The sequence below is a fragment of the Notothenia rossii genome (genome assembly GCF_949606895.1).
Source record: "Notothenia rossii genome assembly, chromosome: 6".
NCBI classification, from domain to species: domain Eukaryota; kingdom Metazoa; phylum Chordata; class Actinopteri; order Perciformes; family Nototheniidae; genus Notothenia; species Notothenia rossii.
This window is the reverse complement of record NC_136909.1, coordinates 32861130-32878756: the sequence shown is the minus strand read 5'-3', so window position 1 is coordinate 32878756 and position 17627 is coordinate 32861130. Positions and strand designations below refer to the sequence as shown.

Sequence of the window (17627 nt, the reverse complement as noted above, 5' to 3'; positions counted from 1 at the left end):
TGTTTTGAAGGTGGGGAGGTGTGATGTGGGAGGGAGTTCCATGCCAATGCTCTGTCACCCCAGGTTTAATAATTAAAAAAGTTATATATAAAACAACAGAAACCATGTATTTAATTATGTACTGTTGTCATAGAAAAGATCTGTGTGACTTCTCATGCTTTGCTACATGTAGCAGTGAAGTGTCTGAATCCGGGCTTCACTTAGCTTTGCTATTGTAACTGTTTGTTATCTGCTTTTGTTGGCAAATGTCTCGCCCCAGTGCACTGTTGGATTTTGTCTCACTGTGCTACGACTGTGCGAACCCTTGTTTAACTGCAGTTCAGCGCACCAGTTTGAATACTTTTTATCTCAGATATTATAGGGACGCACGCATACTGTACACGTTTTGGAAACACGTGTTCAATCCACTTTGTTGTTTGGACTTTTTCATTGTTACGAGGCCAGTAATTGTGAAAAACCCAGAAAAATCAGTTTCCCAGAAGTCATGGGATTATTAACAAGAAGATTGAAAATTACATTAAATGCCAATCCTCTATTTATTGATTTGATTGTACTCTCTCAGTAGAGTTGGCATCAGTTTGAAAGTGGATAAGTATCTGTCTTTGTTACATTACATTACATTATACTTGTTAGACGCTTTTATCCAAAGCGACTTACATACTCAATACTGTGGATAGTCCCCATAGGAGCCATTTGGTAGGGGTGGACGGATGGATCCCAAAATATCGATACTTCCGATATTACGTTACGTTTCAAAATATCGATACTAGAGCCAGTAGGACTTTTTTTCCCGTCTCCTCTACTCGTCAATTTCTGCAATAAACTATGTGCAGACGAACACAAGTATATAATCTTTTCTTCTCTCTCCACTGCTGTCCTCCTCTCCTCGAGCACTTTTCAGGTGCCTCGCGCACGCGCAGCACGCTCCCTGCCTGAACGCCGATTATCAAGCTGACTGACAGCAGCCAGCAGGGCAGGACAGCAGCAGCCAGCGACTGGCGAGTGCAACACACACGCGCGCGACATGGAGAGAAAGAGCAGCGTTGTGTGGAGCAATTTCACAACTGGCAATTAAAACTTTTCGAACTGTGATGTGTGCAAGAAGACAGTTCACTACTCTGGCCACTCTGTATTGTTGTTTTTCATGTTTCCACTTTAAATTTGCAAAAGTAAAACGTTTATTTGTCTATAAAAACTGTCATGAAAATGAATTCAGATTTAAGTCTATTTATGATGCTTTCAGCTCAAAAACCATGTCATGCAGCTCCCCCCTATATGAAAGTACATAAGACGCTTTTCATTTAAAAAAGTATCGATATCGGTATCGGCGATACTGGCCCTGAAATACTTGGTATCAGATCGAATCCAGATTTTGTGGTATCGCCCACCCCTACCATTTGGGGTGAAGTGTCTTGCCCAGGGACACAACGACATGCTGACTGCAGTGGTGTTTGAACTTGCTATCCCTTGATTCGAAGTCCAGCACACTATCCACTGAGCCACAGCATTCTTTTCATATACATTTTATATTCTGTAAAAAGAAGAATCGGGAATTCGTTGAAGCTTAAACAAACGTTTTATTCTTTTACGATATACTACATCAAATCACATGCAGCTATTGGAACTAAAGCTGAATTGATAAGCCAGTTAATCAGGTTGATGACGCACAGAAAATAATTGTGGCTTTTATTAATTTAAGCAACAGTTTTGATATCTTATTCATTAATATATACGTAAAGCTGCATTTGGGTATTTTTTCTGACATGTTATGGACCAAATTGTTTTTCATTAATTAAGAAAATAATAAGCATATTGGTTGATAAATAAAATGGTTGTTCAGTGACATAAAAGCCTCTCTGAATCCATAACTCAGAGGCAACTGCTGTGAGGAGTAAACTGGGCCAAGACCATTGGATGACTCTTGGCATGTGATACAATTAGTCTGAACAATCCACTTTCACAATAAGCTGATTGAATTAAGGGATCTGACTTGGATTTGACTTGTTTTCTTCTCCTGTTGGATTCCTACTGTAAACATGTGTATCACTGGTATAGAGTAGTAGTCTGATGTAATAGTGGAACATAATCTGCTGCATACAACATAACTTTGGTTAGGGCCGCAACAAATGATTATTTCATTAGTTCATTTAATTAAATGTTCTTTTTTTAAATATAGAAAAAAATGTAATATGTGCCTGTTACAAGTTTCCAAATCATGAATATGCAGTTGCACATTTTTTATTTTCTCAGACAGACGGTACACAACCAAATATATGCAATTTAAAATTATATAACACAAAGAAAGCAGAAAATACTCCTATTTGAGAAGCTGTGAATGGAGAACATTTGCTTCATGTTTGCTTGATAAATAACCAGAATGCTAAATTACAATTTCCAAGTTGATAACAATTTTCTTTAATTTCTGATTTTGCATGTATTCTCCATATAATAATATAAGTTATTAAATAAAAATAGTTCTTAATAATATCTGGATATAGATTGTGACCACACTGTCCACAGATCTCTTAATAGGCTCTGCCACACCTCGTTTGTGTGTTTAGTGAGGCAACATCCCCGGTCCTCAGCATCAGCCCTTCCAAGCCAATTATGTTACTTAGGAGAAGATGACTCCGTGGTCCGGGGTTTTCCACGACACGCTGCCAAGCGCCGGGCGTCCTGGCCATGTTTGATTTTTATCTCATTTGAAATTTGTGAATATCTAGTTCCATGTGTCCTGGTAACTTTTTTTTCACTTTGCATGCCAGGAAGTGGAGAAATAAGAACTTAGTTACCATCCTAACAACAGTGGGATGTGTTGGAGGAGCTCTGCAGGTTTTGGCTCATTTGTCTCCACAGTTGCAGTTTTAGTTCTCTAAATCTCCTGAGCTAGGTATACAAATCTGTTTCTCCTCCCCGAGCTTATGTCTTGGAGGCATGCCAGCCGGCGAGCAAAGATGCAGACGGAGCAGCCTGAATAGAGGATTAACCTGAGCATACAGGCTAGAAGGAAGAATGGCAAGCAGCGCCCCCTTCTCTCTTCCACTGAACTCAATATGGGAAGCTTCCGAAAAAGAATGGATGCAAACCAGCAGCCAACATACTTGGCTTATTGATCAAGCTAATTTCATTATCAATAAATGTGTCATTATTTTCTTCATTACGTTGTTTTTGAGGGAGCCGGGAGTTGCCTTAGCGAGGAATATAAATGAATACATTTATGGATAAACAAATAAATAAAGGCCATGATTTATGCTTTTGTGCCCACAAGATTTAATTTGTGGCCTTAATTTAATGAAACCCTTGCCACATATTGGTTAAGTCATGTGCTCAATATAAGTGTGAACAGTGAGCCAGCCTCAGACCAGCCTTGGCTTTGCATCCTGCTGGCAATACAGTCAACAACTCTGAGTATCATATTTAATTGCCATTTTCTCGCAATAACCCATAAAAGCATGTGTTGTCACATGTCTTGATAACTTATGCACAAGCTTAATTAAGGAGTTATTATCCATGGCTACACAACAATGGACAAGTGCAATAAGCACGTAGCTGCAACCAATTATATGGCCTAATTATACTATTAACTCTAAGGTAGTAGCATCTTGGCTTAAACCAGTGGTTCTCAAACTTTTTCTGTCAGGCCCCCCCTTTGGAGGAAAAAAAAAGTCGGGCCCCCCCAAAACGAATAATCAGGCTCAGTGGCGGCGCCAGAGATTTATTTTGGGGGTGCTGTGGGGTAGCTTGACGTTTCATAGAGGGTGCTCAAACATTTAGGGTTTCCCATTAATGTACCGGTCTCTACAGTGGAATTTTCTACTGCAACAATCCCCACGCAAATACACAACGTACCCGCGACTGTTACAATGAAGGCTCGATATTCAGCTCACGGCATATAGGTGTAAGCAGGGATAAAGTGCTATTTTTATAGGTGATGTGTGGACGTCACATAGGGGGGTCCGGGGGCAAGCTTCCCCGGGAAGATTTTTTTTTAAATATTGAAGTTAAAAGCATCAATCTGGTGCACTTTGAGAGCAAAATGAAGAGATCTATGGATACATCTCTCAACACCCATATGAAACAGAAATGTAAACAGATTTACTTTTTCTTGATGGATATTTTACAAATCACCCTTTTAAACTTTATTCTTGTTTTACTGTCATATAGTATTTCATACCTGTTTTTCATTTATTCTCTTATTTTTTTATAACTATAATGATCATATAACCGTGTGCCTCGGAAATAATTATTTACATTAATGGTGACCAAAACATTTGAGACCCACTGAGATAACACTGAGAGAGTCCTTTAGCTCTCAGTCTGACAGGAGAGGACTCTCCTCCACTTTGTTGTTGAAAAAACTCCTTATATCCGTTAGCGTAGCTCGCTAGCACCAGAAGCTAACAACAACGATCTCCAGTACCGGTGCGCTCTCTCTCTCTCTCACGCGCACACAAAATGGCTCGTTCCACACACACACACAGAGCCGAGCTTTAATGAAACAGAGACCCAGACGTAATAGTACTGTACTGCATCATATTATTTTCGAATCAATAATTTTTCAAATTATGATTTTTTTTTTTTTTTTTTTTTTAAATCTTTTTTTTTTTTTTTTTATAACCATTTTTCCTCCTGGTCTCTCGCGCCCCCCCTGGCATGCCTCTGCGCCCACCAGGGGGGGCGCGCCCCCCACTTTGAGAACCACTGGCTTAAACTAATCAAATATCCCCATTCTGCAGGTTTATTTTTCCCAAGAAAAGGTTATTTCTTAAATGTCAGTTAGGAAAAACAAGGTTAGCTAATGTAATGCACTGTAGGCTAAATCACTACTGTAAGCTAGTTAGCCAGGCATGCTAACTTAAGAGCTTACAAACAAGCAGAAAATAATGAGTTCTTTGCCATTTTGGTTGTGAAAAGACTTAGAAAAATACACCACCTTTCTTTCGCTATTTTTAACAGAGTATCACTCACTTCAACCCCCTCCGCTATGACTATACAATAATGAGCTAACAGTCAACTGGACGAAGCTTGTTTTGGCACAAAGACCAACATATTCGACATAATCACACTCTTGGCTTTATTTTATTTGTTGATGCCTGACGTTGTCAACCTCAGAAACCTTTTCGAAATCAGTCTTGGCTTGGTTTTTTATCAGATGTTGGTTACATCCAACAGCAGATAGGAGCACTATCCTGAAATCAGATCACAGTGTGAGCGACAGTTGGAGAGCCGAGGCCTGCGGTGTGAGCGTGGCCCTGGAGAGTGACGGCGCAGCCTGAATACTGAAGAGGAGGCTCAGAGTTTTATTCAGCACCATGGCTTCATCCCCCCCATCAGGATGATTGAAGCCCCTCTAATGGATTGATCACACTTTTCGTTTCTTGACATTAACAGACACCATTAATTTAATTTATTTATTTATTTTCACATTTTCCAGCTGCCAAATATCTGATGCTTTTATGTGCTGTCACAGAACAGTCCAATTGTTACTATTCCCCTTCTCTTGTTTTCATGTTCAAGGCTAGCAAGGTTTTATCAAACATAGAAGCTGAACTAGTAGTAGGTGTCCAGGGATAACTGTCAGTCGTCACCACTCAAGTTCAGAGTGAAAGTATTGGGTAGTAGAAAATAACATTTGGCACTTTGTCCAATGTTTTTGGTAAATGCACAAACAGATTAGGCTTCACTTTGTGTTTAGTGACATTATCAGGGTTCTTACGGTCATTAAAAACCTGAAAAATCATGGAAATGCTAATTCTAGGCCCTGGAAAAGTTATGGAAAACAATATTTTTCCCAAAGTTTTGGAAAACTCATGGAAATGTAACTAAAGTTGCATCAAATATAATTTAAATCTTATCTAATCGCCGAAATAGTAATACTATAATGATAATAAATACTGTATCGTGTAGTAATGAAATGTAAAATGGCATTTAACTGACGGGGTATTTTGCTGGTCAGATTTGAGTTGCTTTAGCGTGTAGAAGCTAGTAAGCCTACCATTTGATTTGTTTTAGATAGGCACAACATGTTTCATATGCAGACCTTATTTTCCTGTTCCATGTTCAAATAAACCATTTTCAGTGGTACCGCTGAGACAGAGTAATGTTTTTGGTCATGTAAAATTAGGTAAAGGTTAGGGAAAAGTCATTGAAAATCATTGGTGAAAAAGTGTATGAACCCTGCATTAAGCTCATGTCAAATGGGACATATATATTTTTCTTTTTTAAATACTTGTGCAATTTAGTATCTGCAGTGCCTACCAACCATAAACGTTGCTGTGTAGCTAACAACAAACAATTATTGACCATTCAAATATAAATAGAATTTTTTTTAGTGGTATAATTAAAATGTTGGGGTAATGTATGACTTGTGAGCAAGCCGGCAGTTATTCATTTCAATTCTAATAACTGATAATCAATGAAAATGTTAGCATGAAGCCACTAAATAATATCTCTATACTCTTGCTCAGTACGTCTGTTAATTAGTTATGGCCAAGGAGCCATTCAAAAAGCTCAAATATAACAAAATAAATAAAAGCATTGCATAACAAAGTTTAAGATTGTTTAATCCTTAAAAAAACTAAACTTAAATTGAATCTCAAATAGAGCTTTGGGGTTTAACAGGATGCATTTAAGTTTAGGCTGAACCCTCACCTAGCACAGCCGGGCATCTGTTGGGGCAGATGGCTCAAGTCAACTCAGCAGGCTTGTTAATAGCTTTAAGTTAATCTTCATTTCACTTGGACCGTAATAAAAATAATGTTTCTCTTTATTTTGGTGAAATCTGATGTTGTGTTCCTATTAGAGAACTCACTGCTGTCGAAGCATGTTAGCCTCTGCTGGCTTGGATTTGTATGTTGTGTGTTGGGCTGAAGGGCTGGATTTCTCTGTGCGAGGTATTGTTTCCCTCAGTCCCGCGTGCTCAAGAGGATTCAGGGATTTTGAGATTTGCTTTGTAGAATTCATTTCTTGGGAACAAGCGGTTTTAAAACAAATGCAATTGAAGCAGCTTAAGGAAAACGAGCTCTGTACTGCACTCCTGTTTGCTCATGGTTTATTAAGCAAGACTCTTACATTTTAGAAACAGTCCTTGCCTGATCCTGTTGGGACCCTAATAGGATTGTTGGGAGTCTTAGTGCAGCACCAAAAGCTGTTTGGCTTCTATCTCCATTAAAAAAACATGATCCAAATATTTCCTTTTTTTTAGTGTTCTTGTAAGAATTTGCTTTTTAGATTCTAAATGGGCTATGTAAGAAGCATACTCCTGCCTCCTGTTTTTTTTGTAGCCCAGTAAAGCTTGCAGCTGCTCTGATAGAGAGACAAAAACACTGGCAAACTAAAAATAGACTGTGGGAAACAGATAAGGGCAGCGAGAAACGGAGCCGTCCCTTTTGGCCAGTGGTTAAGTTGATGTCGGAGCCACAGTGAGACACAGATATGACACACAGCTCTTGTCACATGTAGTAACCCCTCCTTCCCCTCTGTGGATATAAACACTGCGGAGAGGACTTGTTGTTGGCTCCACGGGGGCCGACCTAGTTCCCTCTGGCAGCTAAGGTCACATGTCTTGTGGCTGTGGACTGTGAACAATGAACTTGGAGGATGTAACAGTAAGAGCTCAACACCTACAGTGAGCAAAGACGGGGGGCAGAGTAAAACAAATAAATAATTTGTATCATTCAGTTCCAAGACAAACTATCTGAAATCAAGTTATCCAACACTCTGGCAGCTGTGAATCGTCCCCTGAGCGTCAGTGGTGGTTGTGTCTGTGGTCGGAGGAGGCAGCTGGCGCTCCTATTAGAGGTATTAGCTCAGTGCCCTCAACCACAGCCACAGACCTATCTGCCGCACTCATTTGCAATGGAAAGAAGCAAAGCCGATTGTGGCCTGTCTGCCGGGCCAAGGATGTCGGGGTTTTTTGCCCAAGATTACATAGGCTTAAGAATCAAAGTGTTTTGATCTTTGAAAGGCAGTTTTTGAAGAATTACGCTAGTTTATTATGATATCAGTGGCAAAAAATGGTCCTAAAATGACAATAATATTGTTTATTAAGTATTTTAGGTGTGTCGCTGGGCTCTGTCATAAATGCCAGCCTCTTATACTTTTGGTCATTTTGTGGCAGGTTTTCAAAAAGATAGGTAGAATGGTAGAGTCTTTCACCAACTATTCATTGTTCTGCTTTGTTGGGAGTCTTCTGCAGACCTCTCCTCACAACCTGCTAATGCACTACACTTTGTATTGCATTATGCAGAAACTTGTTTTACTTTAACTTCCCAGAATAGGCACAACCAACACATGGAGGAATGCAGGGTTGTCATGAAGCCTACAATGCTGCAACCAAAATCTGAAGGAGAAGTCTGCAAGAAAGCCTAAATGGATTTAAACAATGCAGGTTTCATAATATTTAAAGGGCCCATGTCATGCTTTTCCGGTTATCACCCGTCCCCTTGTGTGTTATAAAGGTTTTTATGCATGTAAATGGTCTGCAGAGTCAAAAACCCTCGAAGTATAATAATAATAATAGATTAATTTTGTTAGTGCTTTTACAGCGAGTAAAACTCTAACACAAAAAAGACCTGTCTATGCCTCGTTAGAGATTTCTCATTTTCCATTGTTTGCTTCCTGGGTTCTGTGACGTGTGAATACCCAAATGGACCAATCCGCGGAGCACCTCACACACCAGGATCCCTTGGCTAACTAACAGGGAATCCCCATTGACTTGCATAGAGCTCCCTGAGAGCTGGTAATAGACGAGTTGGGATGGCGGAGAAATGCTCTCTGCAGACCCATTTTCACAGCGTTATAAACCTTTTTCTTACTCAATATCAAGCCACACTTACTGTTTTTACTTCAGCTGTGAGTGTTTGTGTGTGCTCAGGATGAGTTTCGCTGTTTCTCGCTGTATCGCCGACCCGGAAACCTGTCTGCTCCTCGCAGCAGCTCGCAGCAGCTCGCAGCGTCCCGACCAATCAGAGCACACCGGGCTCACAGGGAGGGGAGGGGAGGAGCGCCAACAAGCCGTTTAGGACAGAGAGTGAATACACATACTATACAGAGATGCTGTATGAGAAACCAATGTGAGTTTGGAAAATTGAACAATGTAAATCTATTCTAGTATACCTCAACAATGGAATTATGATCAGTAGAAATGGCCATGACATGGGAGCTTTAAAGGTTTTACTGCTTTAAGGCTGAAGTACTTGGCAGCATAAAGGAAAAGTTTGTCTGAAGGCGTTTGTTAGGCTTTATCTTTGCTACCTGTCGGAACTTGGACGTGTTTTTCGAACCCTCCTCACTAAAAAGCGAGGAGGGTTCGAATGTTGCTTTTATCCAAAGCGACTTACATACTCATTACTGTGGGTAATCCCCACAGGAGCAATTTGGGGTGAAGTGTCTTGCCCAGGGACACAACGACATGCTGACTGCAGTGGGGTTTGAACCTGTGACCCCCTGATCCGAACACCAACGCACATTGCACTGCACCACACGCCTCCCTACATTTACATGGATCTTTGTTCCAGCCTCACGATAAAGTAAATGCATGAACAGCTCTGTAGTGCCTCAAGGAGACGCACACTGAGTTTTGGTGAGAAACACAGAACAGTGTTTGTTTAGGAAAAGTCTCCACAGGGGACTTTTAACATAATGCAATTCCTCAGAAATATAAAGAAACAGATTTCAGCATGTACTCATTTGGGGTTGACGAGGATTTAAAAAATGATTCAATCAGGACTCGTAATGGGCTGTTTGTGTGTGCAGTAATATCCTATCAACTGCATCTCGCTTCATTGTCAAAGCTTCCCCTCTGGAAATACACTGAACATCTGTAACGCTGCATTCCCACAATGAAGCCTGGCGCCCTGAGTTTGCAGCAGGGACAACTCGAGGGAAAATAAGGAGTCCAACAACAAACAACATCTCTCTCGTCATTGAAGTTAATAGATAATAGACTAGTTTCGATGCCTCGTTTTATTCCTCACCTCCAGCAGAATGTGTGTGTGTGGGACTGTGACAAGGTGGATAACAAGTATGCACAGCAGATACTGGGAGAAAAGCACCCCAGGGCGGTAGTTGCTCAAATTCTTGAACCGTGTATCGTCTGCTCACATTATGTTTCTCTCTTTCTCATTGCAGTCATTTCAAGGCAGTCAAGGAAGAGCCTATCTGTTTAATTCAGTGTAAGTATGAGACACGCACACGCACACGCACACACACACACAATTTCCACATTCCAGACGATTATTCATCAAAAATGTAATTGTGTAAATATCTTATTGAAGCCACAGTAGTCAACCTTATATCATTACAATATTAAGGTTATTTCCCCCATATGGTCAAACTCACCATATCTCACAACAGTGATTTTCAACAACTGTGCCGTAGTTCAGCAGTGTGCTCTGAGAGATCGTCAGGTGTGCCTTGGGATATTGTCCAATTTGACTTAATCGGTTTCTGCAAATGCAATCCAACAGTCTGTGGTCTCAAGCCAGCTATAAACTAATCTGCAAACAAAACACCCTTCACTTCAAAAAAAGAACACAGACTATTATCTATCTGAGAAACAGGTAACTATAATGATAACAACCACAAAGGTGTCTGAGAGAGCTTTCAAAGCTAGTTCCATTGTAGCAGAACTTGTGGCCAAATTGAGAGACTCATCATTAAACTGTAATTGTATATGCTGAATGGCTAGGCTACAATGGGGCACCGTTTTGCTTTGTTTTTTAATGTAAAAAGTGTACCGCTGTTCAAAAAAGGGTGAACAACGCTGTCTGACAGGATGCACCTTTTAAGTGAAAGATTCTAGCTTCTCTTCTCCCGCTCTCCCTGACCTCCACGACCCTATCTCCCCCCCCCTGCAGGGTGAATGTCGGCTGCGGGCCAGCTGAGGAGCGGGTTCTCCTCACAGGTTTACATGCTGTGGCTGACATCTACTGTGAAAACTGTAAAACCACCCTTGGCTGGAAATATGTAAGTCCTTCAACTTTCACCCCGGCTCTTTTCCTGTCCCATCTAAATGTTTATTGATGCACCGTTTACGCCTGCCGCTGCGTTGTTGGGCAACTCTGTGGCTTCCTGGCCTGCTAGGGGACAAATTATGCTATAAAGGGTCGAAGGAACACGGTTTCTCTCGTTAAAGCATTGCTTGTTAAAACCACGGTGACAGTTTTTCTTATTTGCTCAGGCTTATATTTAGGCATAGAGATTAAGCACTCTGTGGTCTCCTAGTGTCGAGGTAATTACAGTGCTTAAAGGTTGGCTCCAGACTGGTACCTCTGAGAGTCTACAGTGATTAAATACCAAGCCATTTCGAAGAGGCTCGTCCCGGTAACTGTCTGACGAGACTATCGAAGGGAGGAAAATAACTCAACAAATGATAAGACAGAGACTCACTTAAAGCTGCTCCTTCAGTGACAAAAACAATTAGACTCTTAAAGAAAGCCTCACAAGCAAAAGCAGAGCAAAGCTGGTTTACAAGGCTGAGCAAATAATCCAGGAGACAGACTCACATGGACAGGAGTCTCTTGGAGCTGAGCGGAACTCATCCAGCACTTCAGGATGTGCTCTCAGACAGGGAGTCAGGACATTTGAAAGAGGTGGTTTGGTAGCTAGGAAACGTGTCCTGTTTATCTACAATAATGCATAATGTGGACAGATAAATGACGGTGCATATTCTTCTTTCTGCCTGTTTGACTCCAAATTAAGTGTACTGCCTAGTTACTGCAAACTTTTTAATGTTATGTTAAAGTCAATTAATTAAAAACCTTTTTTGTTTTTTAAATTCCCTTTGTGGGTAGGCTTACCTAATATTTGTTTTCCTCTGAGCTTTCAATCATTATCATTAAATAATTCGTACTTTTGCATTAATGTGAAAGCTTGAATTTACTGTCTGTTAAGGTTGAGTTATTTATTTTTGTTTTTTTCTACAGATTAATGAGTATTTATTATTTTCTCAATATATGTTTTGGACTATAAGGAATGGTAATCACAGGTCATCCCATGTATTACCTCGCATACTTCTTTATTTATTTTTAACAAGATCCCCCTTCACCCACCCTCAGGGAACACACCTTGGCAAGTGATGTGCTCACAATACAGCATTTCACAAGTGCACGTTTTCACAGCCATACTTTACCACCATTCTCTTCCATTGCTTATTTTTGTTATCATTATACATGCTTCTGCTGCTTTTGATTAGTTGGTTTGTTAATATTTTAAAATGATGAGAAATGCCTTAGTCACACCTTCCCAGTGTGCAAAATGTACAAGCCCTTTTTGATATTGGGCTATAATAAACGTTATATGGACAAGTATTAAAAAGCAGAAAGTCTTTGCACTTTAGAAGATGGTATGACATATTTTTCTGTCCAATAACAAATGAATGAATCTACTAATGTTTCAGCTTTACTTGTACGTATACTGACGGGTACTCTATTAACAATATATAGGAAATGTATTGTAGCAGAAGTAAACGGGGTATGAAAAGAAGACTCAAGTACCTGAGATTTGTACAGTACTTGAGTATGTACTCACCACTGCTTGTAACTTTGTCCCTTTCCTGTGTGTTTTTATTTGACAGGAACACGCGTTTGAGAGCAGTCAAAAGTACAAAGAGGGAAAGTTCATCATCGAGCTGGCACACATGATCAAAGACAACGGATGGGAGTGATGCTCCTCTTCTCACTCTCTGACCTTGGAATGCTTTTTAGTGAACTGCATGGAGCGACGACCAACGACCACCTTGCCCCCCCCCGAGCCCCCTTAAAAAGAAAAACTCCACGAACCTCCACCCCATCGCCTCTTTCTCACACACACACACACACACACACACACACACACACACACACACACACACACACACACACACACACACACACACACACACACACACACACACACCTGCTCATCGTGAGAGTGACAAAATGGCGACAGAGGAGCAACTGGAGTGCTGTGATTACTTTGAAGAGTGTGTGTTCTCCTTCACAGAGCGGGATTTTTGGAGTCTGCTTTCCTCACTCTCACCCCCCCCTCCCCTCACCGAACCACGCTAACAAGTGACTGTGGTGTCATGGCGACCACTATGTGAATGGAGATAGACTTCACTGAGAGGACATGTTTTTTTTCTTTATGTTGCTCACCCAGCGAGACGGGTGATGATTTATTTGTAATGTTATTTACTATATCTTTGTCTTCTGGGTCTAAGGACTTGGTTTGATAGCAGATGGGTGTTACTGGGTAGCATTTTATTTCCCTGTCAAGTCTGTCCTGTTGTGTTTTTTTGTTGTTGTTGGTTTTTATTTGTCTCTTTGCCTTTAGCTGAGCATGCTTTTCTTTGCTGATGTCCAAATGAGCAATCAGGGACGGGTGGGGAGCGGAGGGGAAAGGGAGTTTTTTGTAGTTACAAATATGTAGCAGCATCTTGCTTTTAAAAAAAAAAAAGATGAAAAAATTGGCGAAGGATGGGATGCAGTAGTGTGGGATGTTATTCCTGATATATCTTTATTGTTTTATCTTTCTTGTTAATTTTCTTAACTTCTCCCCCCTTCTGGTACTTCTCAGCACCCAAAAAGCATAAGGAGCAGCACCTCCGATGTGTTGGACATAAATGGATATGTATAAATATATATATATATTTAAATATTTGTAGCGTTTGGCTAAGTGCGATTGTGGCTGGTCCCATTTTGCAGCAGTACTACACGTTAAAATGAGCGAAAATTCTAGACTGGGGAACCTGACAATAGTGGCCACATGTCATAAAGCATTAAGGCGGACTGTATTATTCCATTGTCTAGTAATGAAACAATCAGAGAGACAACTACATATGAATATATATATATATACACGCATGCTATGGTTACATATAAATGCTATGAAACTGTTGATAGTACGTAAATATTGGAATATGGATTCTGAATATGTTTGCTGTCGTGCACATATGTATATATGCATAGACTTTGTGTATATGCATTGTGTGTGTGGTCACGCATTACACAGTGACGTACTTGAACGTTGCTATTTCGTTTGCACTTTGCAGAGGCCTTTGGTTCATCTCAGTTTAGAGGCAAAACTCTAGTTCGCTCTTGTCTGTATTTTTCTACTTTTGTTTTTTTTAAATGGCCTTTCTCACAGATGAACGACAGATTGTTGTAGACGGAAAGAAAGTTTGACCTGGACAGTTTGAGGTGTTTTCGTAGTTTTTCGTTACGACTGAAGCTAGATGCTTCTACAAGTTTTGGTTTTATTTCAATAAAATCGACAACTGATGCTTTTCCTCTTAGTTTTTCTCGAGAAAAGTTTAGTTTCCGATTCTTTGCTGCTATCGTAGAAATGCGGCCATTTCCTTCTCGCTCTTGTAGGTCTTTTTGCACTTTAAATGCTTATCCGTCTCTCTCTCTCTCTTAGAGCATATGAATTGTCTCTTTGTGATTTGCCTCTAAGCTGTATGAATCTTGTGCCTCTTCAAATCTCCCCTCTTATTTTTCTGTTGTGCAGTGCATAACTTAAAAAATCCTTTGTGGGAACGATGTGTCTTCCCCCTTCTGTGGCCCTCAAAATAATTTTTTTTCACATAGATCCTCATAAAATGCATATTTTTTCTTTTCTTCTCACAACAGAAACTTATACATAAACACTTTTATTTTCCACATTAAGATTTAGAGGTGCAAAAAACAGATGGATATTTCTCAGAGTAAAGCATAGAGGAGGAGGGTTGGAGCATGCAGGATGCCTTAGGCTTGTTGTTTGACTTTTTATTGTAAGGATAACAAAAAAAGTTGGCAGCAGGTGGAGGTTGGGCGGGGCGGGATGGGAGAATTTAAAAAATCAGCAGTGATTGATTACTTTGCCGGCAAGGTCAGTCAGATCACATGACCTTTTTAACCTAAAAAACGATGACAATGCAAACCCATACCTACTTGAACATTTAAAGACATAAACAGCTGAGATATTGGCCCGTGTTAAAGTTTTTGTACATAAACTAACATATTTAAGGTTTTATACGTATTTCTACTGGGTTGGTTCTTTTACTTCCCCAACTTGAAGCACTTTTGTTCACTGTACCTCTGACTGTGTGTGTCTGTGTGAGTGTGTCTATGTGTGTGTGCATGCAGGCCTGCACACGAAGGTGAATGTTTAGTTTCTTTTCCGCAGACACTTTATTTGTTTCTCTTTTTTTGGTTTGGAAGCGTTTTTATTTGTCCTGATGTTTTCCTTCTTTCGCAGCTGTTTGGTTTCTCTCCCGGTGATCCGTCAGGTCGAGGGCCAGGTTAGTTTGTTTGGAAGTGATTTATCATTGTTCTATGTTGCTTTTCTGTTAGCTTGTTTATCTAGCCTGTTTGGTGAGAGCCTGTTAGAGGGCCGATGTTAAGGTCCCTGCTGAGCCGTGTGGACATAGGGGGGCGAGCTGGAATCTCCCACCGTGTCACAGGGAGACCCTTTCACCACTAGTCAGTGTCTCCTGTATACTGGCTTTCAGGGGATCAGACGCACTCTCTGGCGGCCTTTTTGGAGGTTCTTAGCTTTTGTCACCGCTGGCTATGTATCTGATTGTATTTCTTAATTTTGCTGGTTGTGACCGAAAATGAATGGTTACATCCCTGATATATTTGATTTCTTGTTTTGATAAAGTTAGCTTCTTACCTATCGGAGCTCAGTCTCTACATCCAGTTGTGGGACTATTTTTAACTATAAATAAAGCATTCAGTATTCCACAATCCACTGCGCACATGTCTCTTAAAGGGGAACTGTTTTGGCTAACAGTCAGTGTTTCAAATGTTCACCTGGCTGCCATGATTCAGAGGTTTACTTCAGGGGGCGTCGATTGTTTTTACAACTCACTTTAGATGAACGCACGCTAACTGACAAAAAGCCTTGACGCAAGATGGCGGCTGCGTTCCTAGAGACACTGCACTCGGAAAATAGCGATGTGAATATTGAAAAATAAATGAGCTAGCCAGCTCCCAACGGAGTCCGTTTAACTAACGCTGGCCAGCCGCCTGCGGTGCTGCTTACAGTATTTCTGTAACCAGTGTAGCATGTTAGCATAGTGGAATTGGCTAGCTAGCTAAAACAATGGATGCCACCGAGGGTGTGTCTCTACCCCTTGACATCAGTGTCTGGTTGAGTAAAAGGTGCAACAGAGTACATTTCGGACTACACTAATCAGTGATGCAGGGTGTAGAACCTTCAAACACAGAAGCATTCAATCAAAACTCTTCAGCCTGGTGTTATGTTTCTCTTTAATGGTGCATTTAAGCGATTACGAAGGGATCTCATTGATATTTGTGTTCTTGTTTTCATCAGTGCTAGTTAAATGGCTACATTTCATGAACTCTGGTATTCACCATGTCATGGTGATACACTTGAAAACTACTGAGACTGAAAGTTCAGGTTTGGCTGTCTGTTTTTCAAGAGTCTGATCATATATCATGATCTACCTAAGCAAACAGGAGTTAAAACTGTTCAACCTACATCAGACTCATATCAGAACATTTCTAAATCCAGCCCTTGGTTTAGATTTATAACTTTATGAACCTTTTCCAATGACACTGGTAGATACATTTTTCTACAAACAAACAAAAACTACCTTACCAGACCATTCACGTCTGCCTATATGGTAACTGAATGGACTTGTTAGCTGTTCCATGCACAGAGCCAGTTCCTCCAACGGACATCCACATTGGCGCCAGCAGTGGTTGCTCGCAGAGCCTCTTTACTTGCCCTGCGCTCAGTCAATTTAAGTTGAATCAACAAAAAGCAGTTGCCAGTATCACCGCCGGTGTGTACCAAAAAGACCCAGGTTCTACCGAATGCATCAGTGTCATGTGTTAATGGCGTGAAGGAAGTCAGGGGTCGAGCGTCTCCTGGAGATTTAAATTCTATACCAAAATGAAAGAGGAGAAATCCTGTCTCATATGACATTGTCTTTCGGTAGAATGTTTTGATTCTCTGAACACAACAGTGTCAAAGCAGCCTGGATGAAAATGCTAATATTTGCTGCTGAAAAACTGTTTACTTTGTATTGTTATTTTTGTTTTATTGTGACACTGGCTACCAACTTCATGAGCTCAGTTACTTTCTATATCTGTACCTAAAGCGTAATCAAAAGCAAGATTGGTATACAGGGGAAAAGACTGTACAAGTTATTTTCTTAGGGCTTTTAAACCACAGTTTAAGGTCTAAAGCATGTTGTATTTATAATTGCTATATGTTGTGCCTGTTTTATATTATTTTTTTCCTAAATTTAAAACAAAACTATTATATGCTTTTCATTTGACTACATTGCTTTGTATTCTGTCTTAGTAAAGCCATGTCACATGTCTGTTTTCACTCTAATGTAAACTATCAGATATCACAATAAATTTTCAATGGCATTAAGTTGTGAAGTTGTGAATTTTAGGGACTGTTTTATAAAGGTACTGTGAATATTTATTTAAAAGCATACCTTGTATTTAATCTTCAGAAGAGTTTGAATATGTCAGTTTTTTTTGCATCTTTTTATAATAACTAAAGTGTTGAGCAAATTGTCTAACATTTAAAAGTATCTAATGTCTTTTAGGTCATTTTGATACATTCAAAATAGAGCAAACGTCAATGTGAAAGCCATTTCACAGTCGGTAAATGTGTGAAAA

General features: G+C 40.2%; 1 protein-coding gene across 2 annotated transcripts in view; it reads left to right on the top strand.

Annotated features, from left to right (window-relative positions):
* The window catches only part of LOC307045317 (protein yippee-like 1), a 36632-nt gene extending 19263 nt beyond the window's left edge, over positions 1 to 17369 (top strand). For both annotated transcript variants that reach the window (XM_079690892.1, XM_079690893.1), the window contains exons 4-6: positions 10132 to 10175; positions 10860 to 10968; positions 12578 to 17369. In XM_079690892.1, coding sequence (XP_079547018.1) covers positions 10132 to 10175; positions 10860 to 10968; positions 12578 to 12667 — 243 coding nt within the window. In that variant the 3' untranslated portion in view covers positions 12668 to 17369. The remainder of the gene's footprint in view (positions 1 to 10131; positions 10176 to 10859; positions 10969 to 12577) is intronic.
* The last annotated feature ends 258 nt before the right edge of the window (positions 17370 to 17627 follow it).